The following is a 20,561-nucleotide window of genomic DNA, read 5'->3' on the forward strand; positions in this document are numbered from 1 at the left end:
ACACCCCGCATTGCAGGATGGGATTCAACTTGGGTGTTTGGAGAGGCTGGAGGTGGAGGCCTTTGACAGTGCTAAGTAGCCTGTTCAACTTGGCAGAAGCATTACTGGAGTTCTCAGTTAATACATTGTGTGCCCCCCTGCTCAAAACTGGTGCCTTATATTTCAAGTTACACTGGCCCTGAGCTTCCACTCAGTCCTCCCTTTCCCTGCAAAGGTTAAGGAGGTGCTGCTTTTCTCACAAACTCTTTCAAGGTGCAGCGTGGAAGAACCTAGGCAGTGTTTATGCACCAGCCACCAGGGGCAGGCCAGACACGGAGACTGCAAATAAGGAGAGTAAAGTAGGGTTTGTTGCAGCTACCTTGCTTTTAATAGCCAAACTTGTACACACACTTGGGACTGGCATCCCATAAAGCTGTCTGCCACACTGGGCTTCTCTCTCTGCAAGCAGAACAAGAAAAGGAGCTTTTTGACATTAACTTGCTGGCTCCAGCTACACCTGCAAGACTTCAGGCACCCAGAGCCAGTTCCACAGAGGCTATTTGCCCACTGCTCTGACTGACTGATGGGGGGTGGGTCATGCTACAGACTTCAAGCTCTCTTCTGCAACCTTCCTGCCTCTAAGATGAAAAGCCGTTCCACACTGATTATGCAGGGAGGGTCAGCCTCTTCCACCTCCCAAGGAGGTGAAAGGGTCTCTTGCACACACATTTGTCCCATAGGACAGAAGTAGCCTGCAGCAGTCACAGGATGGGATCAGTCGGGCCCAGGCAGCCCTGCCAGCTTGAGGTCCTGTGACATCAACTGCTCTTCCACATCTTGCAGAGCCCAGTGGTGAGAAACCAACTCCAAAGCTTCCCACTCGGCCTGGATGGAGAAAAAGAGTCTGTCAGCCTTGAGCAGCATATCGCTGCAGAAACTCACACATACAAGCTCTGCATCAAGCTGCAATCGAAGGGTGGGATCCAGCAGCACCAAGACCATCGTTCCATCAGCGTAAGGACTTCTAGTTGTGCAACGGAATGTTCTCCCATGTGCCCCTTAAATCTGGTCCATATGGTTCCCCCAGCCCTCTGGGATACTTTTTTTTGGGGGGGGGGAAGAAGGAAGTCCCATTGCACAAACAGAAATTATTGTGCTGAACAGGATGTGTGTGGCTGTGTGTGCAAACACCAGTGCCATCAGAGATGTTTGCTAGGTGACAGCCCTGGCAAGCACAAAGCTCTAAGCTTCAAAATGAGCAGCACTGACTGTTCCCGAGGTGTTTGTATGGCCCTTAACTTCCAAAGTGTTCTGATGCTCACTCACAATACAGTTTTACAATGATCCCATAGGAAAGGTCAGCACTGTCTCCTTGTTGGGGGTGGGGGGGGGGGAGGATAGCTGAGAGGGTTCTCCTAAGACCACCCAAGGAGGCCATGGCAATGATTTAAGGTAGGAGGGGAAACTGGCTCACATCATCTCTGACCAACTGCCGTGCTGTCTGGGGCCTAATGGGAGTTGCAAGTCCAACCATATGTTGAGCCCTCCTCCTGTCATTTCTTTAAAAAGATATTGTCTAGCGCACATATTGGGCCACAGCACCAGCTCTTGGGATATGTGGGGCTGCCTACGCCCACAAGTCTCACTGTGGCACAGCAGAGACCCTGTGCATGCACAGCAGCTGGAGTGGCACAGCTGTCGCCCTGCAGATAAGATGCCATCCAGCCAATTAGTCTTGCATCAAATGGACTGCATCTAATCTTATCAGCTACGTGGTCTCACCTAAGTGAAACCATTGAAACAAACTAGGGCAGTACCTTGAAAGCCTTGTTGGGATCAGGTGGGGTGGGGACAGCTGGGCTGAGGAACTGGTCCTGCAGGAGCAGCTGGTTCTGCTCTGCAGCTGTGGAGAGAACGTCAGGGAAGCTTGTGAGGGAGGCATGTAAACATTGCAAGTTGACAACAAGGCAAGGGATAACCGTCAGCTACTAACAGTCTGGCTGCCTTTGATTAGGTGTAAACTCTCAGCAGAAATGGGGTTTTTTTGACACTTGTTCCTCTGCATTGACCTATAGAGCAATAGTGAAGTTTCAAAGAGTAGTCCAAATGGAGGAGTGAGTGGCTGTACAGAGCAAGTTCCAACATGTGACCGCTACAACCCTGAGAGGTTGGGCGCTGCCCCCAATGGTTTCAAACTGGTTCCCCAAAGTATCAGACCACTTCATGCAGCCGTCAAAGTAGTCTCTAGTTCATGAAAGCTCGTGCCGCAATAAGCACTCAAACGTCCACCCTCCACGTTGCAATCTGAAGAGGTACATCCCACGTAAGACACCAACCCCACCTTTAAGCCCAACACTCCCTGTCCCCAAGCTGCCTCTCACCAGTCTCCTCTCCCAGGATGAGGCTGTACACTCGGCGGAGGCCAAAAACATTGAGGAAGTACCAGGAGGCCGAACTCACCCTGGGAAGTGAAAACATCTCTCAGTGACTATCTCAGGGAGCCTTCCTGCCCCCCAGTCCCCCAGGGTGGGAACCCAGGCCAGAAGCCATCCCCACCCCAAACCCATGGAAGGGCTGGCTGGGCCTGGGGGCAGGCAGGTGCTTACCAAGAGGGGTCCAAGGAAGGCAAGCTAATTCCACGCTGCAGCATGGGCTTGAACCGCAGGGTCAGGGGGAAGGGAACCTTGGCTGGGAGGGAGGGAGGTTGGGAGGGAGAGGTGTTAGAGCTGGACCCGCCTACCCCAAGCTCTAGGGCTGCTGCCCCGCCGCCACCCTCCTCCTCAGTGATTTACAGCTCCCAGCTGTCTTGCGCATAGTGCCACCCCCCCCCCCCGATCAGCTCAGATCCCAAGCTAAAGCCCCCCCCCCCCCCTTGCAAGCAAAGGAGCAACTTAAGGGGCCTACAATCCCTTCTTACCAAATCTTCTCATGCAGGTCACAGAATCCCAGTAAATTACTGGGCTGGGTGGGTGGCAGGAAGGGAAAGAGGTTGAGAGGGGTGATCACTTTCCTAAGAGTTTAGGGCAGAGGGCAGATTTGGATGGGGGCCTTCCTGATTCATAACTACACCTAATTTAGCTAGACGCAACCTGCCCTCAGCCCAAGCTCTCTGGTCTGGAATAAAAGGATGACTAGGGGTGGTGGTCTGCTTTACAGGCAAGCTGAGCCAAAGGCTATGAAACACACCGGATGCTGGAAGAGTGCATCTTGGCGGCATAGGCAAACTCCGGCCCTCCAGATGTTTGGGACTACAGTTCCCATCATCCCTGACCACTGGTCCTGTTAGCTAGGGATGGTGGGAATTGTAGTTCCAAACATCTGGAGGGCTGGAGGTTGCCAATGCCTGCCTTAAATGATCTCTTTAAATATTGTTATTTTAAAATATTTCTATACTGCTCTTCCTAGCAAAACAAAAACAAAACAGCAGCAGATTTAGAAACAAAATACAGTGGTACCTAGGTTTACAAACTTAATCCGTTCCGGAAGTCTGTTCTAATAATAATAATAATAATAATAATAATAATAAAAAATTTTATTTATATCCCGCCCTCCCCAGCCGAAGCTGGGCTCAGGGCGGCTAACAACAATCAAAATAATCCAGCATTCTTAAACTGAAACTGTTCTTAAAACAAGGTGCACTTTCCCCAATGAGGCCTCCCTCCGCCGGTGCCCTTCCACCGTTCAGATTCCATTCTTAAACCAAGGTAAAGTTCTCAAACCAAGACACTATTTCCGGTTTTGCGGAGTTTGTAAACCAAATCATTGTTAAACCGGACTGTTCTTAAACTGAGGTACCACTGTAATCAAATAGCACATACAGCAATATTAAAATTGTCCACCAGGGGGAGGGGCCCTCTGTTGCCCTGCAGGGGCTATTGGGCTCCCTGTTAGAATTCCTGCTCCAAGATTGCAGTCATGGGATTTTTGTCTATCACATGACGGTGTATGTTTTGACTGCACAGAGTGGGAAGTGACGGAGACAGGATGTTTGTGTTACTGTGTTCCATGAAGTGGGACTATTGTCCTTTGTTCTTTTTCTCTTTGCTGTCTGATGCTAGAGAGAGAGGGAGCCATGTTGTAGTGCTCTGTCTGTGTTTATATGTAAATAAAGTAGATTAGCCAAAGTGCTGAGTTGCAAGCTGTGAAGACTCTGCAGATCCCTAAGTGTGCCAGTGTCTGTTGGCATCAGTCACTGTGATGTTCGGGCTGAAGAAAGCTTTTGAAGCTCCCAAACGATTGACCAGGAGGGAGGGAACATGCCAGTTGGGCATGTGTCTCTGCTAGGGTCCTACTCGAGTGTAGGACGAGCTCCTGACACTCCCAACTCCCATCAATCCTAGCCAGCATGGCCAACTGTGAGGGATGATGGGAATTGTAGTCCAGCAACCAGCTAGAGGGCCACTGTTTCCCTTCATCCTCTGCTGCACAAGGAATGGGTATCCACGAGGGCACGAGGGCAGCTTCCAGGCCTGTGTTAAATCCCCGCATCACTCACTGGCCACAAAGCCAGAGAAGGCCCAATTGATCCAGCCTCCAACTAGGATCATGGGCAGGACATGGACCAAGTTGCCCTTCATCATCTCCATAACCAGGCTGGGATCTGCAAGAGAGAGGGAGAGAGGTGTGTGTCAAACAGGGTACTGTGCAGCCTGGGATTCCACAAGGACACATGGAAACCACAGAAGGAAGTGCCAGGAACAAAATTTGGTTTTATGTGAATATCAGCATCTTACAAAAACAAAAACAAAAGCAAGTTCTAGCTCCTTGGGGTTTGTGGGCGTGTGGGGACGTATGATAGCTGCAGAAATCTCAAACACAAGCAGGGGTCTACTCAAACAAAATGTACAAAGTAAGGGAAGGGTGCTTAAATAGCATAATTTATATACAGACCACAGAATCCAACCGCTCATTTTCTTGCAGATTTTGCACCACGTTGGTCCAGAATAAACTTGAGCACAGAGCGCTCACAGCCCTGCCTTAAAAAACTGGTTTGTTTGTTTGTTGGTTTGATATCCCGAGGCAGCCAATGTCTGTTAAATTGAGCTGGTGACTCTGCAGGGCAAATCAGGTTCTGTCCACAGGCACCAGCCCCAGGACACACAGAACCAGGCCCCCTCATGGTTGGCAGCTCATCTCCCCCCCTTATTCCACTGCTGCCGCCAAAGCCTCACCTGCCAATTGTAGGGTCCAAGGTGGTTTATACTGGAGAACAAAGTGCTTGGTCCCCGAGCCATTTAGGGCTTTTTACGCTAGTGCTAACACCTTGAATTGGGTCCAGTGCAGGAGCACCTTCAGAACCAGTGCCGCATGGTGCCCCCACTTACCAGCCTAGCATTCTGCACTAGCTGCAGCCTCTGGGCCGCCTTCAAGGGCCGTCTCACACATAGGCTGTTATGGTAGTCCAGATGGGCAGTCCGCTGAGGTGAGGCTATCATGGCCCAGGAGAGGCTGTGGCTGGCAGGTTGCCCAAAGCTGGGCTGAAGGCACATAGTCACAGAAGCCCCCCGAGACTCCTGTGGCAAGTTGGAATCCCAGAGTATTCCCACAGTACAAAGCTGCTCCTTCAAGGGGAGTCCCACCACTCCAAGAAGAAGGCGGGACACAGAAGGAACCCACTCACAGGACCTCCACCTTATCAGCTTCAGCTTATTGGGCCCCATCAAGTCTAACACTGCTTCCAGGCAGCAGTCCCACGGTTGGACAGCAGCACTGATTGAGCAAGCGGGACGAGGGGGGGGGGATGAGACAGCAGAACCCTTCCACTGCCCCTTGTACTCCCATGCCCGTTCCCATGGTTACCTGTCAGCAGGTTTCTGGGCTGCACTTTACGCTTTGTTTGGCGGAAGAAGCCACTTTCAGGGTTATTGAAGTGATGCTTACGCATGAGGAAGCCCTGGGGAAAGAGGAAGGGCCTCAGAAATCCAGATGATCTGAAGGTGTTTTCAACAAGGAAGATTATCATTGCATTTGAGATGGTTTGAAGGGCTTCATATGCATTATCTTTGACCGCCTTACATCTTCAACCAGGGAAAAGGAACCTGTGGCCTCCAATGCTGGACTAACTCCTCTCATCCCTGACTGCTAGGACCCAAGGGAGCTGGGAGGGCAGTGGCGGCAGCATCTACAGGTTCCCTGATAGGACCTTAGAATTGCCTCATGTCACATACTAAATTCATGGAAGAGGAAAGATTTGAACCAGGGCATCCAGTTTCTTATGTTAATGCTATGCATATGTGCTCGGAAGTTAAATAAATAAGTTAAATCTTCAGTGGGGCTTCCTTCCAGGTAAAAGCACACAGGTGCGAAGTCTTGGTCACCTGCCTTTTTGAGGGTGCCATTCCCGGCTTTGGAGCAGGATGGGTGAAGGCAGGAGATGTTCAAAGGCCTGCCCTTCAATATATTTACATTGCAAAGATGTATTTAAAAAAACCCATTTGTTATAGTTATGGTCTCAAGCAATGATACAGGCATTCTTGAGAATAGCCACATGGCAGGGATACTCCCAACCCCTCCCCAAAGAAGCTCCCTTGTGCTCTTCCCCTCCTTTTCAAGAATGATAAGACAGAATTACAAAGGAAATTCAGAGAGGGGAATAAAGTTTCACTTCTGCTATTCAAACCCTCATATCAATTCTTTTTAGGCCAGCAGCCTAAGTAAAACAAAAACCCCTCTGACTTGCATCAATCAAGTAGTTCCAGTATTAATCCAGAACCACTGTGGGGAATAGATCACATTTGGGTCACAAGCCAAAGGAGGTTGTGTGTGGACCATGAAATTTCCTAGCTTTTTGTACCCTTGCTGAGGCCTGTCCCTTGAGGCCTCTCTCTATGCAAGGAGGCAAGTGGCTTTTCAGAAGCAGCTGCACCCACCCTCTCCCTTACCTGATGAGTTAGGAAGCGTCCATTTTCTCTCAGGAGGCGACTACGAGCCAGAATCTGCCTGACAGACAAAGAACACTCAACTCAGCTGTAGGTCCAACATAATTTGCAAACAAAAGTAATGGGATCAGATCATCAAACCAAATGCGGCAGTAAAAGACTGGCCCGCTCACATCTACTCATGCAGTCTACATGACTACATACAAACAGCTGCTTGGAGCAATATGTTCAGGGGTGCGAACAAAGCAGTTGTGCAATTCTAGAATTCCACACTTAAGAACACAGTATGATTTGGACACATTTCACAGGACCTGTCATCTATGCATCTGATTTCAATATTGTGAACCACGTTGAGAAATTGTATTCATTTATTGCATTCCTATCCCTCCTGTTCTCCAAGGAGCTCCATGGTTCCGTTCCCCTCATTTAATCCCTACAACAACCCTGTGAGGTAGGTCAGGCTGAGAGGCAGTGCCTGGCCCAAGGTCACCCAATGAGCTTCATGGCTGAGCCAGGATTTGAGCCCTGGTTCTCCCAGGTCCTAGTCCGACACTCGACCCACTGCATCACACCAGCTCTCCTTACGGTTAAAGTTAAATACTGCAAGGAAGAAAACTGTTTTCAATGGAGGATTTTGGTTTTTAAAGCCTTAAATGTGCTGGTCCAGGGCTCCATGCTCCTGGCATCCATCCTCTGAGGCCATACTGTTGTTATAAGAATTCTAAGGTCTCAAAAATAAAATAAATGTTCATAAATGTACAAGGCAAACACATACATTAGAAACCACATGTCTGTAATAGTACAGGAGAGCAATCCTGAAGCCATTTTGAGACTCCCAGTGACCTCAAATATTCCTCTGCAGTATGGGAGGAAAATGGGGAAAGCCTTCCCATTGTCTTTTTGCTTACAAATCCTGTCTTAAGGGCATATTTGTGTATGAATAGGGTGAGCCTGTGACCTGGATTCAGAAACTAAAGTATTTACCATCACAAAAGAATGGCCAGGCTGCCCAGGTAATGCAATCATCAAGTATCCTGGCAAACAGGATTTCTGCTACAGATAGGTAGCCGTGTTGATTTCTGCTGTAGACCACCTCCACTGCTGCAGACAGCCTCCTTGGGGGGGGGGGGGGGTACTTTCAAAAATCTATATAAGGACTTGTGCACCATTGTTTTGGGTTCTCTCCTCCCTCCTGTGTGTGGGGAGTGGGGACCTGTTGCAACAGTACTTTTCTATTGCAATAAAGATCAGACTTACTAGCCGATTTGCTTCTCAATATACTCTGGTTGGCCTCCATTATTTTCTCCTACCGATAGGGAACCTACTTAAGGACTCTATATGGGCTCTTGGATACTGCATAAGGGGAAAAGAGCAGGGCTTTTTTCTTTCTTATAACACTGTATCATCTGTGATCAAGAAATATTAAAAACCTGCTTCTTTCCCTGTAGGAGGTACGCAAGAAGTCTGTATAGAGGTCGCTAGGCTCTCTATCAGTTGGAGAATGAACAGAGACCAACCTGAGATATGCTGAAGCAAGGTGGCAAGTAAGCCTGATCTTTATTGTCAAGAAAACAGACTATTACAACAGGGTCCTCACTCACACATGCAGGATGGAGGAGAAACCCTGAACAAAAGGGCAAAACACACTTATATACAAAAATAATAATTTTTAAAAATTGTCCAAACTTAGACCAACTACCGTAAGTTTGTTCTGGTATAAGCAAAAGTCACCAGACCCTTATATATAGTGGGAGGGTGGGGTGGGGTTTTTCTCAGAAGGGTAGTAGAGATGGGTGATTGGCTCAATATGTATGGTAAACCTGTTGACGACTGTTAACGACTGCAATTAGTCCTACAGGAAAAAGCAAGGAATAGTATGCAGATGACCAAAAATAGCTTTAGCATGTGCAATGAGATAAGAATCCAATATCTCTATTCAGACCAGGGCTCCCCATAGTTTTCAGTTTGGTTTCAAGTCTATTTCTGAAATTCTTTTGGAATAAGACAGCTGCTTTGAGATCTCGTATTGAATGTCCTACTGGTTTCTCTGTCTTGTGATTCCTGATGTCAGATTTATGTCCATTTATCCTTTGGCGTAGGGTTTGGCCTGTTTGTCCAATATAGAGAGCTGAAGGGCACTGCTGGCATTTGATGGCATACACAATGTTAGAAGATGAGCAATTAAATAGGCCTGAGATGGTATGTTTGATGTTGTTGGGGCCAGTAATGGTGTTGTCTGGGTGTATGTGGCAGCAAAGTTGGCATCTGGGTTTACTGCAGTCTCTGGTCCATGTTAAGTCTGGTTGTTGTATTATTGTGGGTGAGGAGTTGTTTAAGATTGGGTGGCTGTCTGTAGGTGATGAAAGGTCTTCCTCCCAGAGCTTGAGAAAGTGAACTGTCGTTGTTTAGGAGAGGTTGTAAATATCTGATGATGTGCTGAACTGTTTTAACTTGGGGGCTGTATGTGATTACTAGTGGTGTTCTGTTATTTTTTGGGTCTGTCTTGCAGCAAGTTCTCTCTGGGTATCAGTCTGGCTTTGTTGATCTGTTGTTTAACTTCATCGGACAGATATTTTAGTTCCAAAAAGGTTTGCTATAGATCTCTTAGGTAAGAATCCCTGTCTGTAGAGTTCGAACAGATGCGGTTGTAATGTGTTGCTGTTGTTGTTGTTCAGTTGTTTAGTTGTGTCCAACTCTTTGCGACCCCATGAACCAGAGCACACCAGGCACTCCTGTCTTCCACTGCCTCCTGCCTCCCTCCTACGGCTGTAATGTAGAGCCTGGCTATATATACTTATATACAGTTTCATTTCAAGTGGAGTCGCTGGTTCCCACGCCTCGGGATATGCGAGGAGGAAGGAAAAACACATATTGGGGAGATTACAGGTAAGTGTTTGTTAGACAAAAGCAGCTTGCTAGAATGTTGACGTTTTGGTGATAGTACAAAAGCATGAGCACATATGTAGATGGCTGAGTGTTTGAGAGTCCCATACTGCCCACCCTGGTGCTAAGGATCACTCTTTTGTTTATGATTGCAGGGACGGTGACGCTGGGGGTAATGCTTGGCGGGCAAAAGGATTCTGAGGTTATTGATAAAGATTGGGGGTTCCCAGATCCTGCCGTTAACAATTGACAGCTATTGTTCAAGGGGAAAGGAAGGATTTGTGAATGGGCTATTGACATTTCTGAATGGTGTATCTGCTTTTTATGAATGACCCATTCAATAAAGAGTGTTTTAGTTTATGGATTCATGTGGTTCTTTGTAGACCCAGAAGGTGGCACTGAGGACCTGTCAAAGTCGTCGAGGCGGTTAGACAGAGCATATTCATTTGACAATCCTAGGTACCAACATTATTATTTTACTTAAGTTACGTTTTATCATTCAAGGATATAGTAAAAGTAAAGGTACCCCTGACCATTAGGTCCAGTTGCAGACGACTCTGGGGTTGCGGTGCTCATTTTGCTTTACTAGCCGAGGGAGCTGGCGTTTGTCTGCAGACAGTTTTTCCAGGTCATGTGGCCAGCATGACTAAGCCGCTTCTGGCAAACCAGAGCAGTGCACGGAAACACAGTTTACCTTCCCGCTGGAGCGGTACCTATTTATCTACTTGCACTTGACATGCTTTTGAACTGCTAGATGGGCAGGAGCTAGGACCGAACAACGGGAGCTCACCCCATCGCAGGGATTCGAACTGACGACCTTCCGATCGGCAAGCCCTAGGCTCTGTGGTTTAGACCACAGCGCCACCCGCGTCCCTTAAGGATATAGTAGTAGTAGCATATAGTCAGATGGAGTGGAGACATGCACAAATGAGAGATATAGTATTAATTTCCCTTTCCCTGTTCCATTCTACATCATCTGCTTCTCCTTGGGGGTTAGTGGCCAGCAGGTATTTGCAGCAGTCCTGGAACACCTCCACAACAAAGCCTGTCTAGCAGCCTCTTTCCTCTTCGTCAGAAAACCTAAGGCCCATGGGCCACAAGCGGCACAAGGGGGTCATTCAACCGGCCCACAAGCCGCCCCGAACCAAGCCACCCGTTGGGCGCAGCGCGGTGCAGGGACTTACGTCCACGGTGCCAGAAATCACTTCTGCACAAACGCAGATGCTGGAAATTGTGGGTGCACGCACTCACACGTGCACGCAATTCGGCCCGCAGAGGGATCTCTGATGGAGTGAACCAGACCAGGCAAGGTAAACCTTGCCAACCCCTGGGTTAAAGCATCCCTGCTCCAGATTGCTTTTGGAGGGAGGCAGGGTTTCAATATTTTAAGCAGCTGTGCTTTTTCATTATTTGGCACCTTGTTCTCACAACCTTCTGGAAGCCATCAATACCAGGGAAGATTCTGGAGCAGATCATTAAGCAAACAGTCTGTGAGACCTAGAAAGGAATGCTGTGATCACCAATAGTCAGCATGGATTTCTGAAAAATAAGTCATGTCAGACTAACCTGATCTCATTTTTTGACAGAATTACAAGCCTGGTAGATGAAGGGAACACAGTGGATGTAGCCTACCTTGATTTCAGCAAGGCATTTGACAAGGTGCCCCATGATATTCTTGTAAAGAAGCTGGTAAAATGCGGTCTTGACTATGCTACCACTCAGTGGATTTGTAACTGGCTGACTGACCGAACCCAAAGGGTGCTCATCAATGGTTCCTCTTCATCCTGGAGAAGAGTGACTAGTGGGGTGCCACAGGGTTCTGTCTTGGGCCCAGTCTTATTCAACATCTTTATCAACGACTTGGATGATGGACTCAAGGGCATCCTGATCAAATTTGCAGATGACACCAAACTGGGAGGGGTGGCTAACACCCCAGAGGACAGGATCACACTTCAAAACGACCTTGACAGATTAGAGAACTGGGCCAAAACAAACAAGATGAATTTTAACAGGGAGAAATGTAAAGTATTGCACTTGGGCAAAAAAAATGAGAGGCACAAATACAAGATGGGGGACACCTGGCTTGAGAGCAGTACATGTGAAAAGGATCTAGGAGTCTTGGTTGACCACAAACTTGACATGAGCCAACAGTGTGACGCGGCAGCTAAAAAAGCCAATGCAATTCTGGGCTGCATCAATAGGAGTATAGCATCTAGATCAAGGGAAGTAATAGTGCCACTGTATTCTGCTCTGGTCAGACCTCACCTGGAGTACTGTGTCCAGTTCTGGGCACCACAGTTCAAGAAGGACACTGACAAACAAACGTGTCCAGAGGAGGGCAACCAAAATGGTCAAAGGCCTGGAAACGATGCCTTATGAGGAACGGCTAAGGGAGCTGGGCATGTTTAGCCTGGAGAAGAGGAGGTTAAGGAGTGATATGATAGCCATGTTCAAATATATAAAAGGATGTCACATAGAGGAGGGAGAAAGGTTGTTTTCTGCTGCTCCAGAGAAGCCGACACGGAGCAATGGATCCAAACTACAAGAAAGAAGATTCCACCTAAACATTAGGAAGAACTTCCTGACAGTAAGAGCTGTTTGACAGTGGAATTTGCTGCCAAGGAGTGTGGTGGAGTCTCCTTCTTTGGAGGTCTTTAAGCAGAGGCTTGACACCCATATGTCAGGAGTGCTCTGATGGTGTTTCCTGCTTGGCAGGGGGTTGGACTCGATGGCCCTTGTGGTCTCTTCCAACTCTATGATTCTATGATTCTATGCCTGCGAGCTGGACATGAACACACAGTACTCTGTCCACCTGTGATCGGGGTGGAGGAAGGGGGGTGCGGTGGGGGCAAACCGTCCTGGGTGTCCTCACTGAGGGAGGGGACATTTGGCAGTTGTGGGTGGGCAGTGCGCCCAGTGTACGCCATCGGCGGCTCGCTCCGCCCCAGGCTGCAAGGCGCGTGTGCAACTCCATGCACCTGAGTGGCTATCCCATGCCCAGAAGGGCACCCGCCACACCACGCCCCCCCCTGGGAGCGTGCCAGCCCGGGGCAGCATGGGCATATGCTCTGCCGCTGCCTGCGATTCCCAGCAAGTGGTATTCAGAAGTGTGACGCCTCTGACAATGGAAGGAGAACGTAGCCCTTGTGGCTACGAGACACGGCCAGCCCAGCAGCACAACGGGTCAGGGTGTCTGGGTGTTAACTGGAAGGGGCGGTTGTGGGCAGGATTCCTGCACTGCAGGGGGCTGGACTAGATGACTCTTGATGTCCCTTCCAACTCTACAATTCTATGATTCTATTATTGGAGGAAGATGGCATATGGAAGGTTGTCATTTATTATGGTGGTTTGTGCTTTTTTATTCCAAGTGTGCATATTTTTCTGGATTGTCAGCAAGGTGCTGTTACACTTGATTGTAGCAGAAACACTATTTTAAACTGACCAATACATAAAGAAAACAAACATGCAGGCTGCAAAGTGTCACAGGACTCTTGGTCATGTGTAGCTTAAGGTTACCAGACGTCCCGATTCCGGGCACAGTCCCCGGACTTACAAATCACTCCCCTGGTAAAATCCACCTATTTAGTTGAAAAGTGTCCAGATTCGTTGAAAGAAATCTGGTAACCTTAGCGTAGCTCAGACTTCTGTGAAACTTAAAAGCTTGCGAAGACGCGCGCGCGCCCAGAAACCCCCATCCCGGGAAACAGGAAGGCGTCCCTTTCGCGTCCTCTTCCCTGACTCCACCTTCAGGGGCCCGGCATGTGGGCGTGGCCTCCCGCAGCCCCGCCCCCCGCCGCTCACGTGTCCTGCCGTTGCTCGAGCCAGCCCAGCGCGCGCTCGCCGCGCAGCAGGCCCGCTATGCGCAGGCGCAGAACCCCTATGGCGAGCGCGATCCAAGCCACGGGCAGCAGAACCCAGAAGCGGATGGAGCCGTCCAGGCGCAGCTCCGGAGCCGCCATGGCGTCTGAGAGAAGAGGCTCCTGGGGCCGGAAACGCACAAATAGGGCGCCGGAAGTGGCGCCATTGACTCAACGCCGACTTCCGGCCGCCTTTCTCTCGCGCCCGCCAAGGTTTCCAGCTTTGTGGCGATAATGGAGATGATGTGTCTCTATATCAGGAGAAAGGGGGTCGGAGGTTGACCCTGCGGAAACGACGTCATTTCCTGTACCGTATTTGCGGGCTCAGAACACAGTTTTGTTTACCAAAAGAAACGTCTCTTGAATTACGTAGACGGGCGAGCAGTTTCTAACGAGAGGAATCATTTTTGGGGCCTAAAAGAGGCACGTTTTCTTTAAGTTACAAGATTCAGGGGGTTGGACTCGATGGCCCTTGTGGTCTATGATTCCCCCTCTGAAGGGAACCCGGATGTAGCAGCCGGAAGTCGCCTTCCGCCCCTGCGCATTCTGCGCCCCGCCTGCGAGCGCGCGTGGGCCATAGAGTCTGCCGAGCAGAGCGCCCCCGCGCCTTGTCTTCTCTCGGCTCCCGGCCATGAGCTGAGAGACGCTCCGGGCGAGGGGCGGGCGGGCGGGGCTGGGTGGCGGCGCGCCCCGCGTCTCCTGGTTTCCGCGGGCGGGCGCAGAGTTGCCGCGCTTGGCGGTGGCGCCGATCTCCCCCCCCCCCGCGGGCAGCTGGCCGGGATGCCGGGCGAGCGGCAGGTGCAGGAGAAGGTGCTTCAGTACGAGGCCTTCGTCAGCGAGGTTCTGCAGAGGGACCTCCGGTGAGTGTCTCCTTCCCGGGCGCCTCTCACGCCGCCACCCCCGGCTGTGAGATAGAGCGCCTCGGTTTCTTTTGCTCCGCTTTCTGCTCGCGCTTCCAGACCGTTGTTGGTGTTTCTCCCCAGGAAGGTTCTGGAGCAGCGGGATCAGGTCTATGAAAAGATGGCTCAGTACCTGCAGCTCAAGAATATTATTGAGCGGTTGCAGGTAACTAAAAACTTCTTTAAGTTGTTTACAGCACTTTACACAGAAAGATCTGCAGCAGTGTTCTGCGGGGGTTTAGATGTAGGAGACAGCAGGGTTACCTACTATAACAGCTGTTTTACTCCAGAGAGCAGAGATCGGTAAACGTTTCTTCCTTTTCTCCCAGGAGACAGGAAGCCAGGAGCTGACAACTCAAGTGGATCTAGGCTGCAATTTCTATGTCAATGCAGAAGTGTGAGTAGCACAAAGACAGAGCTCATCTGTATCCATTTTCACATGTATTCTTGCCCCTTGACTTCCTGTCTGCTCCAGTGACAGGAGAGATCTGTCTTTGATACAAAAAGTAAGGATTATGCCTAGGGCTGGGTGATATGTAAATATATTGTCCAAAACTGGTTTGAAATCCATATTGTGATAACTGGCAATATATCATGAATCATGTTGTGTGTGCTATGCAAAAATCACACGGGGGGGGGGGGGGGATGTGAAGCCAGCCAGTGCTTCTCTTGATTCCTGGAGCCCCTGTTAACTCTTAACGGCTCAGCTCTCCCCTTCCTCCTGCATTGGGCGGTGAATCACAAGAACAGGTGCCGGCAAAAATCACAATGTGGGAAAAACCTTGAAGTCAGGCAGTTCCTCTACATAACTCCATCCTTGTTTCAGATATCATGATATATTGCTGATATATCATGATGCTGAAAACCAGATACTGCCTGGCCCTATTTATGGCAGGGATGGGGAGCCACAGTGCCAAATGGATTTTCCAGGCCTCTTTGTTTATTGCATTTGTATACCACCCTTCATCCGTCGCTCTCAGAACAGTTCACAACATAAAAACACAATATACATAATAAAAACAAGAACAGAACAAACCAATAACTCCCCTTCCCCCACCCCCTCCCACAACTTATTTAAATGGGTATTGGATGTTAAATCAGCCAAGGCCTGGTTGAAGAGGAATGTTTTCACCTGGCTCCTAAAGGTGCATAATGAAGATATCAGCTGAACCTCCCTGGGGAGAGCATTCCACAAATGGGGAGCCACTGCAGAAAAGGCCCCTTCTCATGTTGTCACCCCCTGGACCTCACGTGGAGGAGGAAAACAAAGAAGGGCCTCAGAAGATGATCTCAGGGTCTATCTGTCCTAAGGATTCTCCCCAGACCACACCCATCACCTGACCTTCTTCACACTGTGAAGGGGCTCCGTTTCTCCTCCCGCTTCGCTGAAGGGGCACTGACCAGAGAGGGAAAGCTGCGCAGCACCTCTCCAGCGAAGCGAAGCCAGGAGAGCAAGAGGGATCGATCCCTCTTGCTCTCCTGGCTTCAGCGCAAGCAATGCGAAGCCTCCTGAGCACAGCGGGAGGCTCCCGCTGCGCTCAGGAGGCTTCGGGCGGCTATCCCTGAAGCCAGGAGAGCAAGAGGGATCGGTGTGCACCGATCCATCTTGCTCTCCTGGCGTCAGCAAAAGCTGCGCAGCCTGCATTTGCTCCATAAGACGCACACACATTTCCCCTTACTTTTTAGGTGGGGAAAAGGGTGTCTTATAGAGCGAAAAATAGGGTAGTTCTCCATTGAAAAAGGTTCTGCACATCTCCTTCATGGCATCCTTGTGTGTAAGGAAAGTGTGACACTAGGATCCTAAAAGTTGAGAAAGGGCAGAAGGCCAGTTAATCCAGCTCCCTCTAACAAAGCAGGCATCTCTGGATAATCCTACTCAATCCAGATTATGTGCCACAATCAGAAAGCAGATGTGTTGTGTATGTGTATGTGTATGATGTTTTTCAAGCTTCAGATGCCTCAGGCAGGCAGACAAATTGTGCTTCTTGCTGAGGGAAGCTGAGGAATCTACTATGGAGGGGGAAGTAGATAGCTTTCCTCATTATTGGAACATCTGTCAGTCATTGAAGGCATATTTTACCTTTGCCACAAGCTAACCAGGTAACCCAGCATATCTCAGTCTCAGTCTCCCATCGGCAGCATGGGGATAGTAACACGGCCTGCTTTTCAGAGTTATTGTAAGAATTAGTGGAACAAGCTGTGTGAAATACTTTGGACACTTTCACTGCTCTATAAATGTTATTCATGAGAATGTGAGTAGCATTTAAGGAGGAGAAATCCTTTAAGGAGGATTTCAGCTAACTGAATCAGGCTGGGCTAACTGGATCAGGCAGTGGTGTGTGGTACCAAACAGTGAAAAAGTTCCTGAAGTTCTGTAAATGCCATCTTGGTAGTCAAGATAACAACAGGATTAATGGTTGGACTACGCAGAATTAGATAAATTAACAGGAAGGATTTGAAACCTGCGGGACCAGAAATTCTCAGAAGACTGGAATAAATTTACGAACTATTTGAAAAGCTGTTGTGATGAACAGATTATGCTAGTAGGTTTGCAAGAAGTTTTGTAAGGGGAATTATTTGAAATATTGCAAGAAAGACAATGAGGAGAAATATTAGTTAAGGATAATTAAAGGTAATACGAAATTAAATGCATAATAAGTGATAAAAACGGAAAATAATCAGAGGTGTTGACGGAAGTCTAAAAATATTGTATAAGATGAGAAGTTATGTTCTATGACTGTTGGAATTGATATGTTAAAAATTAATAAAAATGTGTGTGTGTGTGTGTGTGTGTGTGTGTGTGTGTATATATATATATATATATAATTGTTATTTGCTGCAAGAATGAGCTCATATGTACCTATCTGCTTGCTTAGAAGTTTTGAGCCTTAGTTTTGATTTAGCTAGTCAGGAGACTAGCTGCCTGCCTGTCCGCTACTTCCTTTTCTGAGAGATGGGTGAGAGTTGGGAAGGAGCCTCTAAATTAGGGGTGAGTTAATTGGGCTGTTGAGGCCAACTAACGTAGCTTGCATTTTGTATATTAGCCTCTTGCGGACAAATTATGAGGAGGGCTTGCCATTTTCACTTTTTTCTAATAAAGCACTAGAATTGATCACTCTAGCATTTTTGGTGGCCCTGCATCAAACCACTCACACAGAGACTCCTTTGGGCTTGTGGATCAGGACAAGTGGAAAAGGGAGATCGGCTCAATCTGTGCAGAAGAAACTAGGAAACTCTTTCAAGGAGGAATGGCAGGGTAGCTGCTGTAGCTCAGGCTCAACCTTTGCAAGGCCAAACACCTCTCTACCCAGCTGGTATAAGTATTTTGCCCTTAGGAAAACAGTTGTTTTCTCTTTCAAGAAAAAAATAAACGTTCATTAAACATATTTGTTAATTTCACCAATATCCCGTATTTTTAGTAATCCATTCTTCCAAAGTAAGTGTTCCCATTTATACTCAGTGGTATAAATTCATGCCATTTTAAATACCTTTTCTTCCTGCAGGCCTGATGCCTCCACCATATTTGTAGCACTGGGTTATGGGTTCTTTGTGGAGTTGACTCTTCCTGAGGCGCTTGCCTTCATTGAGAAGAAGAACAAGCTACTAACAGAGTGAGTAGAAGGAATTCAGTTGTCCCACTGTGCCCCCCATGCTATCCAAGGAATCTTAGTTGGCAGGCCTCACAAGAGCACTCTTCAATAGCTTACGGTGACGATCTCTTGCAACCAATTATCTGGCTAATGCAAGCAGACCATGCTTTGGGAATGCAGATGGCAGGAGCCCCCCAAAGCAATGAGAAGAGCCAGAAAAGCACAGGTGAGATCTCTTAGATGGAAACAAGCAAACTCTGCCCTCTCTCTCCTTGTGCCACTTAGTCTGGAGCATGTTTGTTTGAAAGTAAAGTTCCACTGTGTTCAGTGGGCTCAGGCAAATTCCTCGCGGTATAGCATGTTGCCCTAATTTGTGAATGGTCTAAGAGTCTTTAGATCAGGCTTCTTCAACCTCGGCCCTCCAGATGTTTTGAGACTACAATTCCCATCATCCCGACCACTGGTCCTACTAGCTAAGGATCATGGGAGTTGTAGGCCAAAAACATATGGAGGGCTGAGGTTGAGGAAGCCTGCTTTAGAGTTTCAGGCTGCATCCACCCTCCTTCCTTACCCACAATTTCTTCTGTCTCCAACAGACTCAGTGAAGCCCTTACCAAAGACTCTGCCAAGATCAAAGCCAATATTCGGATGGTTTTAGAGGTAATGATGGGTGTTCCTTGCTCCAAGCAGACAGATTCCTATTGGGCAGGAATCCAGCAAGGGAACGAGGAAAGCAGCAGAAAGTTGCAGCCTGCTTTTCCTTGGAGTGCTGCCTATGGTGTGGGAAGCATGTTTACTTCTGGTGCATAGGACTGGCTGGTGGCGCTGGGATCTAAACCACTAAGCCGCTTGGGCTTGCTGATCGGAAGGTCGGCAGTTTGAATCTGCGCAACAGGGTGAGCTCCCTTTGCTCTCCCAGCTCCTGCCAACCTAGCAGTTTGAAAGCATACCAGCATGAGTAGATAAATGGGTGCCGCTGCTGTGGGTAGGTAAATGGCATTTCCATGTGCTCTGGCACTTGCTGTGGTGTTCTGTTGTGCCAGAAGCAGTTAGTCATGCTAGCCACATGACTTGGAAAGCTGTCTGTGGGCAAATGCCAGCTCCCTCAGCCTGAAAAGCAAGATGTGCTGCACCCCATAGCACTTAACTTATGGTGCAGTATGAAAGAGATGCTCTAGGAAATCAGTAGACAATCCTAGGCTCAGACTGTCTTTCTCCCACTCCCAACTCCTCTCTGCAGGGCTTGCATGAACTCCAAGGTCTCCAAGATTTGCCTGAGGAGACCAGAAGGGACATCTTCCTTTAGGCACCAGCCCTTCCTAGAGGGGACGTTTTCATTGTGATATGCTGGAAGAAGAGTTAGTCTCTTGGGCATTTTGGTGGTGGCAGCAGGAACTGCGTTTGTAACTGAGGAAACCCTTATGAGTTGGGTAGGGTGAATGTACTTACAGGGACAGCAGATTGGAGAGTTTGAGAGAGAACAGTTTCTCTTGGGGTGGTTGATTTCACTGCTCCAAATATTCAACCCTTCTCTGTCTCTGTTTCCCCAGGAACTGTGTCTTAGTATAAGTTCATCTCAATTTGCAAAAGTAATAAATAAAGATGATTATTCCACTTGGTTGTCTTTTTGCCACATTCTTCCACCCACCTTCCCATTGGTTCGCGTCTCCGCTCCTCCACATGCAGCTGCTGGGTGACCTTGGGCCAGTCACACTTCTCTGAAGTCTCTCAGCCCCACTTACTTCACAGAGTGTTTGTTGTGGAGGAGGAAGGGAAAGGAGAATGTTAGCCACTTTGAGACTTCTTCGGGTAGCGATAAAGCGGGATATCAAATCCAAACCCTTCTTCTGTCATTTAGTCTTAGAGAACATTGGCCCATATTTGTTTTTACCTTGCTGAGTATTAAACCACCGAAAGGCAATTGTGAGGAGAAAGTGGGTATACTCAGGGAGATTGTCCACTGACTGGAGGCCCCACCTCAATAAATTAGTTTCCAAACAAGGATAGCTTTCAGTTTTCTATTATCCTGTTCAAAAACTGATACCTTTTCATGTTGGCAGAAATTTTCAGCATTGCAGAAATTCTGCTTTGTAAGTGACATTTTCCTTAGAAGCCAAATCAAATGGATTGGAGCTCTGTGGAGTTTTTTCCTCACTAGTGGAGGAAATGTGTCCCCCTCCCTGCATAGATCCAGCTGGTTTACAATTTAATTGACAAGCTATTGTAAACAATTCTATCCCTTGTTTTGAGATTTCAGCAGCATTATAGCCATTACATTTCTGAGCTTTTCCATACTACAGTATAAGTAAATTCAAAAATCATTACTGTTATTTGCCTTGTTTTGAACTTTGTAGATGGTACTGTTGTTTTGTGAAAGTTAAAAAAATAAAAAGCAGTGGACAATCTAGGGTACTAAGACTTGTAAATGTCTGACCCCTTGAATTAGCAATACACTTGATGCCCCCAAGCCACTTG

General features: G+C 48.2%; 2 protein-coding genes across 5 annotated transcripts; one reads left to right on the top strand and one right to left on the bottom strand.

Annotated features, from left to right (window-relative positions):
• Positions 1–344: 344 nt before the first annotated feature.
• On the bottom strand, positions 345–13,822 carry LOC308467091 (ER membrane protein complex subunit 3-like). Of its 4 annotated transcripts, none has more exons than XM_080988517.1 (8): positions 13,542–13,822; positions 6,861–6,918; positions 5,779–5,872; positions 4,475–4,579; positions 2,586–2,667; positions 2,361–2,440; positions 1,797–1,882; positions 345–864 (listed from the first exon to the last, which is right to left on the bottom strand). In XM_080988517.1, the coding sequence occupies exons 1-8, from the start codon at positions 13,697–13,699 to the stop codon at positions 754–756; spliced, it is 774 nt and encodes a 257-aa protein (XP_080844643.1). In that variant the 5' UTR covers positions 13,700–13,822; the 3' UTR covers positions 345–753. The 4 variants fall into 4 exon arrangements, with proteins under 4 accessions (XP_080844643.1, XP_080844644.1, XP_080844646.1 ...); XM_080988518.1 differs by lacking the exon at positions 13,542–13,822 and adding an exon at positions 13,183–13,531 and having other exon boundaries at positions 6,861–6,914; XM_080988520.1 differs by lacking the exon at positions 13,542–13,822 and adding an exon at positions 13,183–13,531.
• A 225-nt stretch (positions 13,823–14,047) lies between these two features.
• Positions 14,048–19,700, top strand: UXT (ubiquitously expressed prefoldin like chaperone). The gene is made up of 6 exons (XM_080988514.1): positions 14,048–14,457; positions 14,581–14,662; positions 14,826–14,893; positions 18,000–18,107; positions 18,683–18,746; positions 19,327–19,700. Exons 1-6 carry the CDS (start codon positions 14,063–14,065, stop codon positions 19,390–19,392), a joined length of 783 nt encoding a protein of 260 aa, XP_080844640.1. The 5' UTR covers positions 14,048–14,062; the 3' UTR covers positions 19,393–19,700.
• Positions 19,701–20,561: the final 861 nt, after the last annotated feature.

Source organism: Podarcis pityusensis (genome assembly GCF_964106645.2).
Source record: "Podarcis pityusensis genome assembly, chromosome: 17".
NCBI classification, from domain to species: domain Eukaryota; kingdom Metazoa; phylum Chordata; class Lepidosauria; order Squamata; family Lacertidae; genus Podarcis; species Podarcis pityusensis.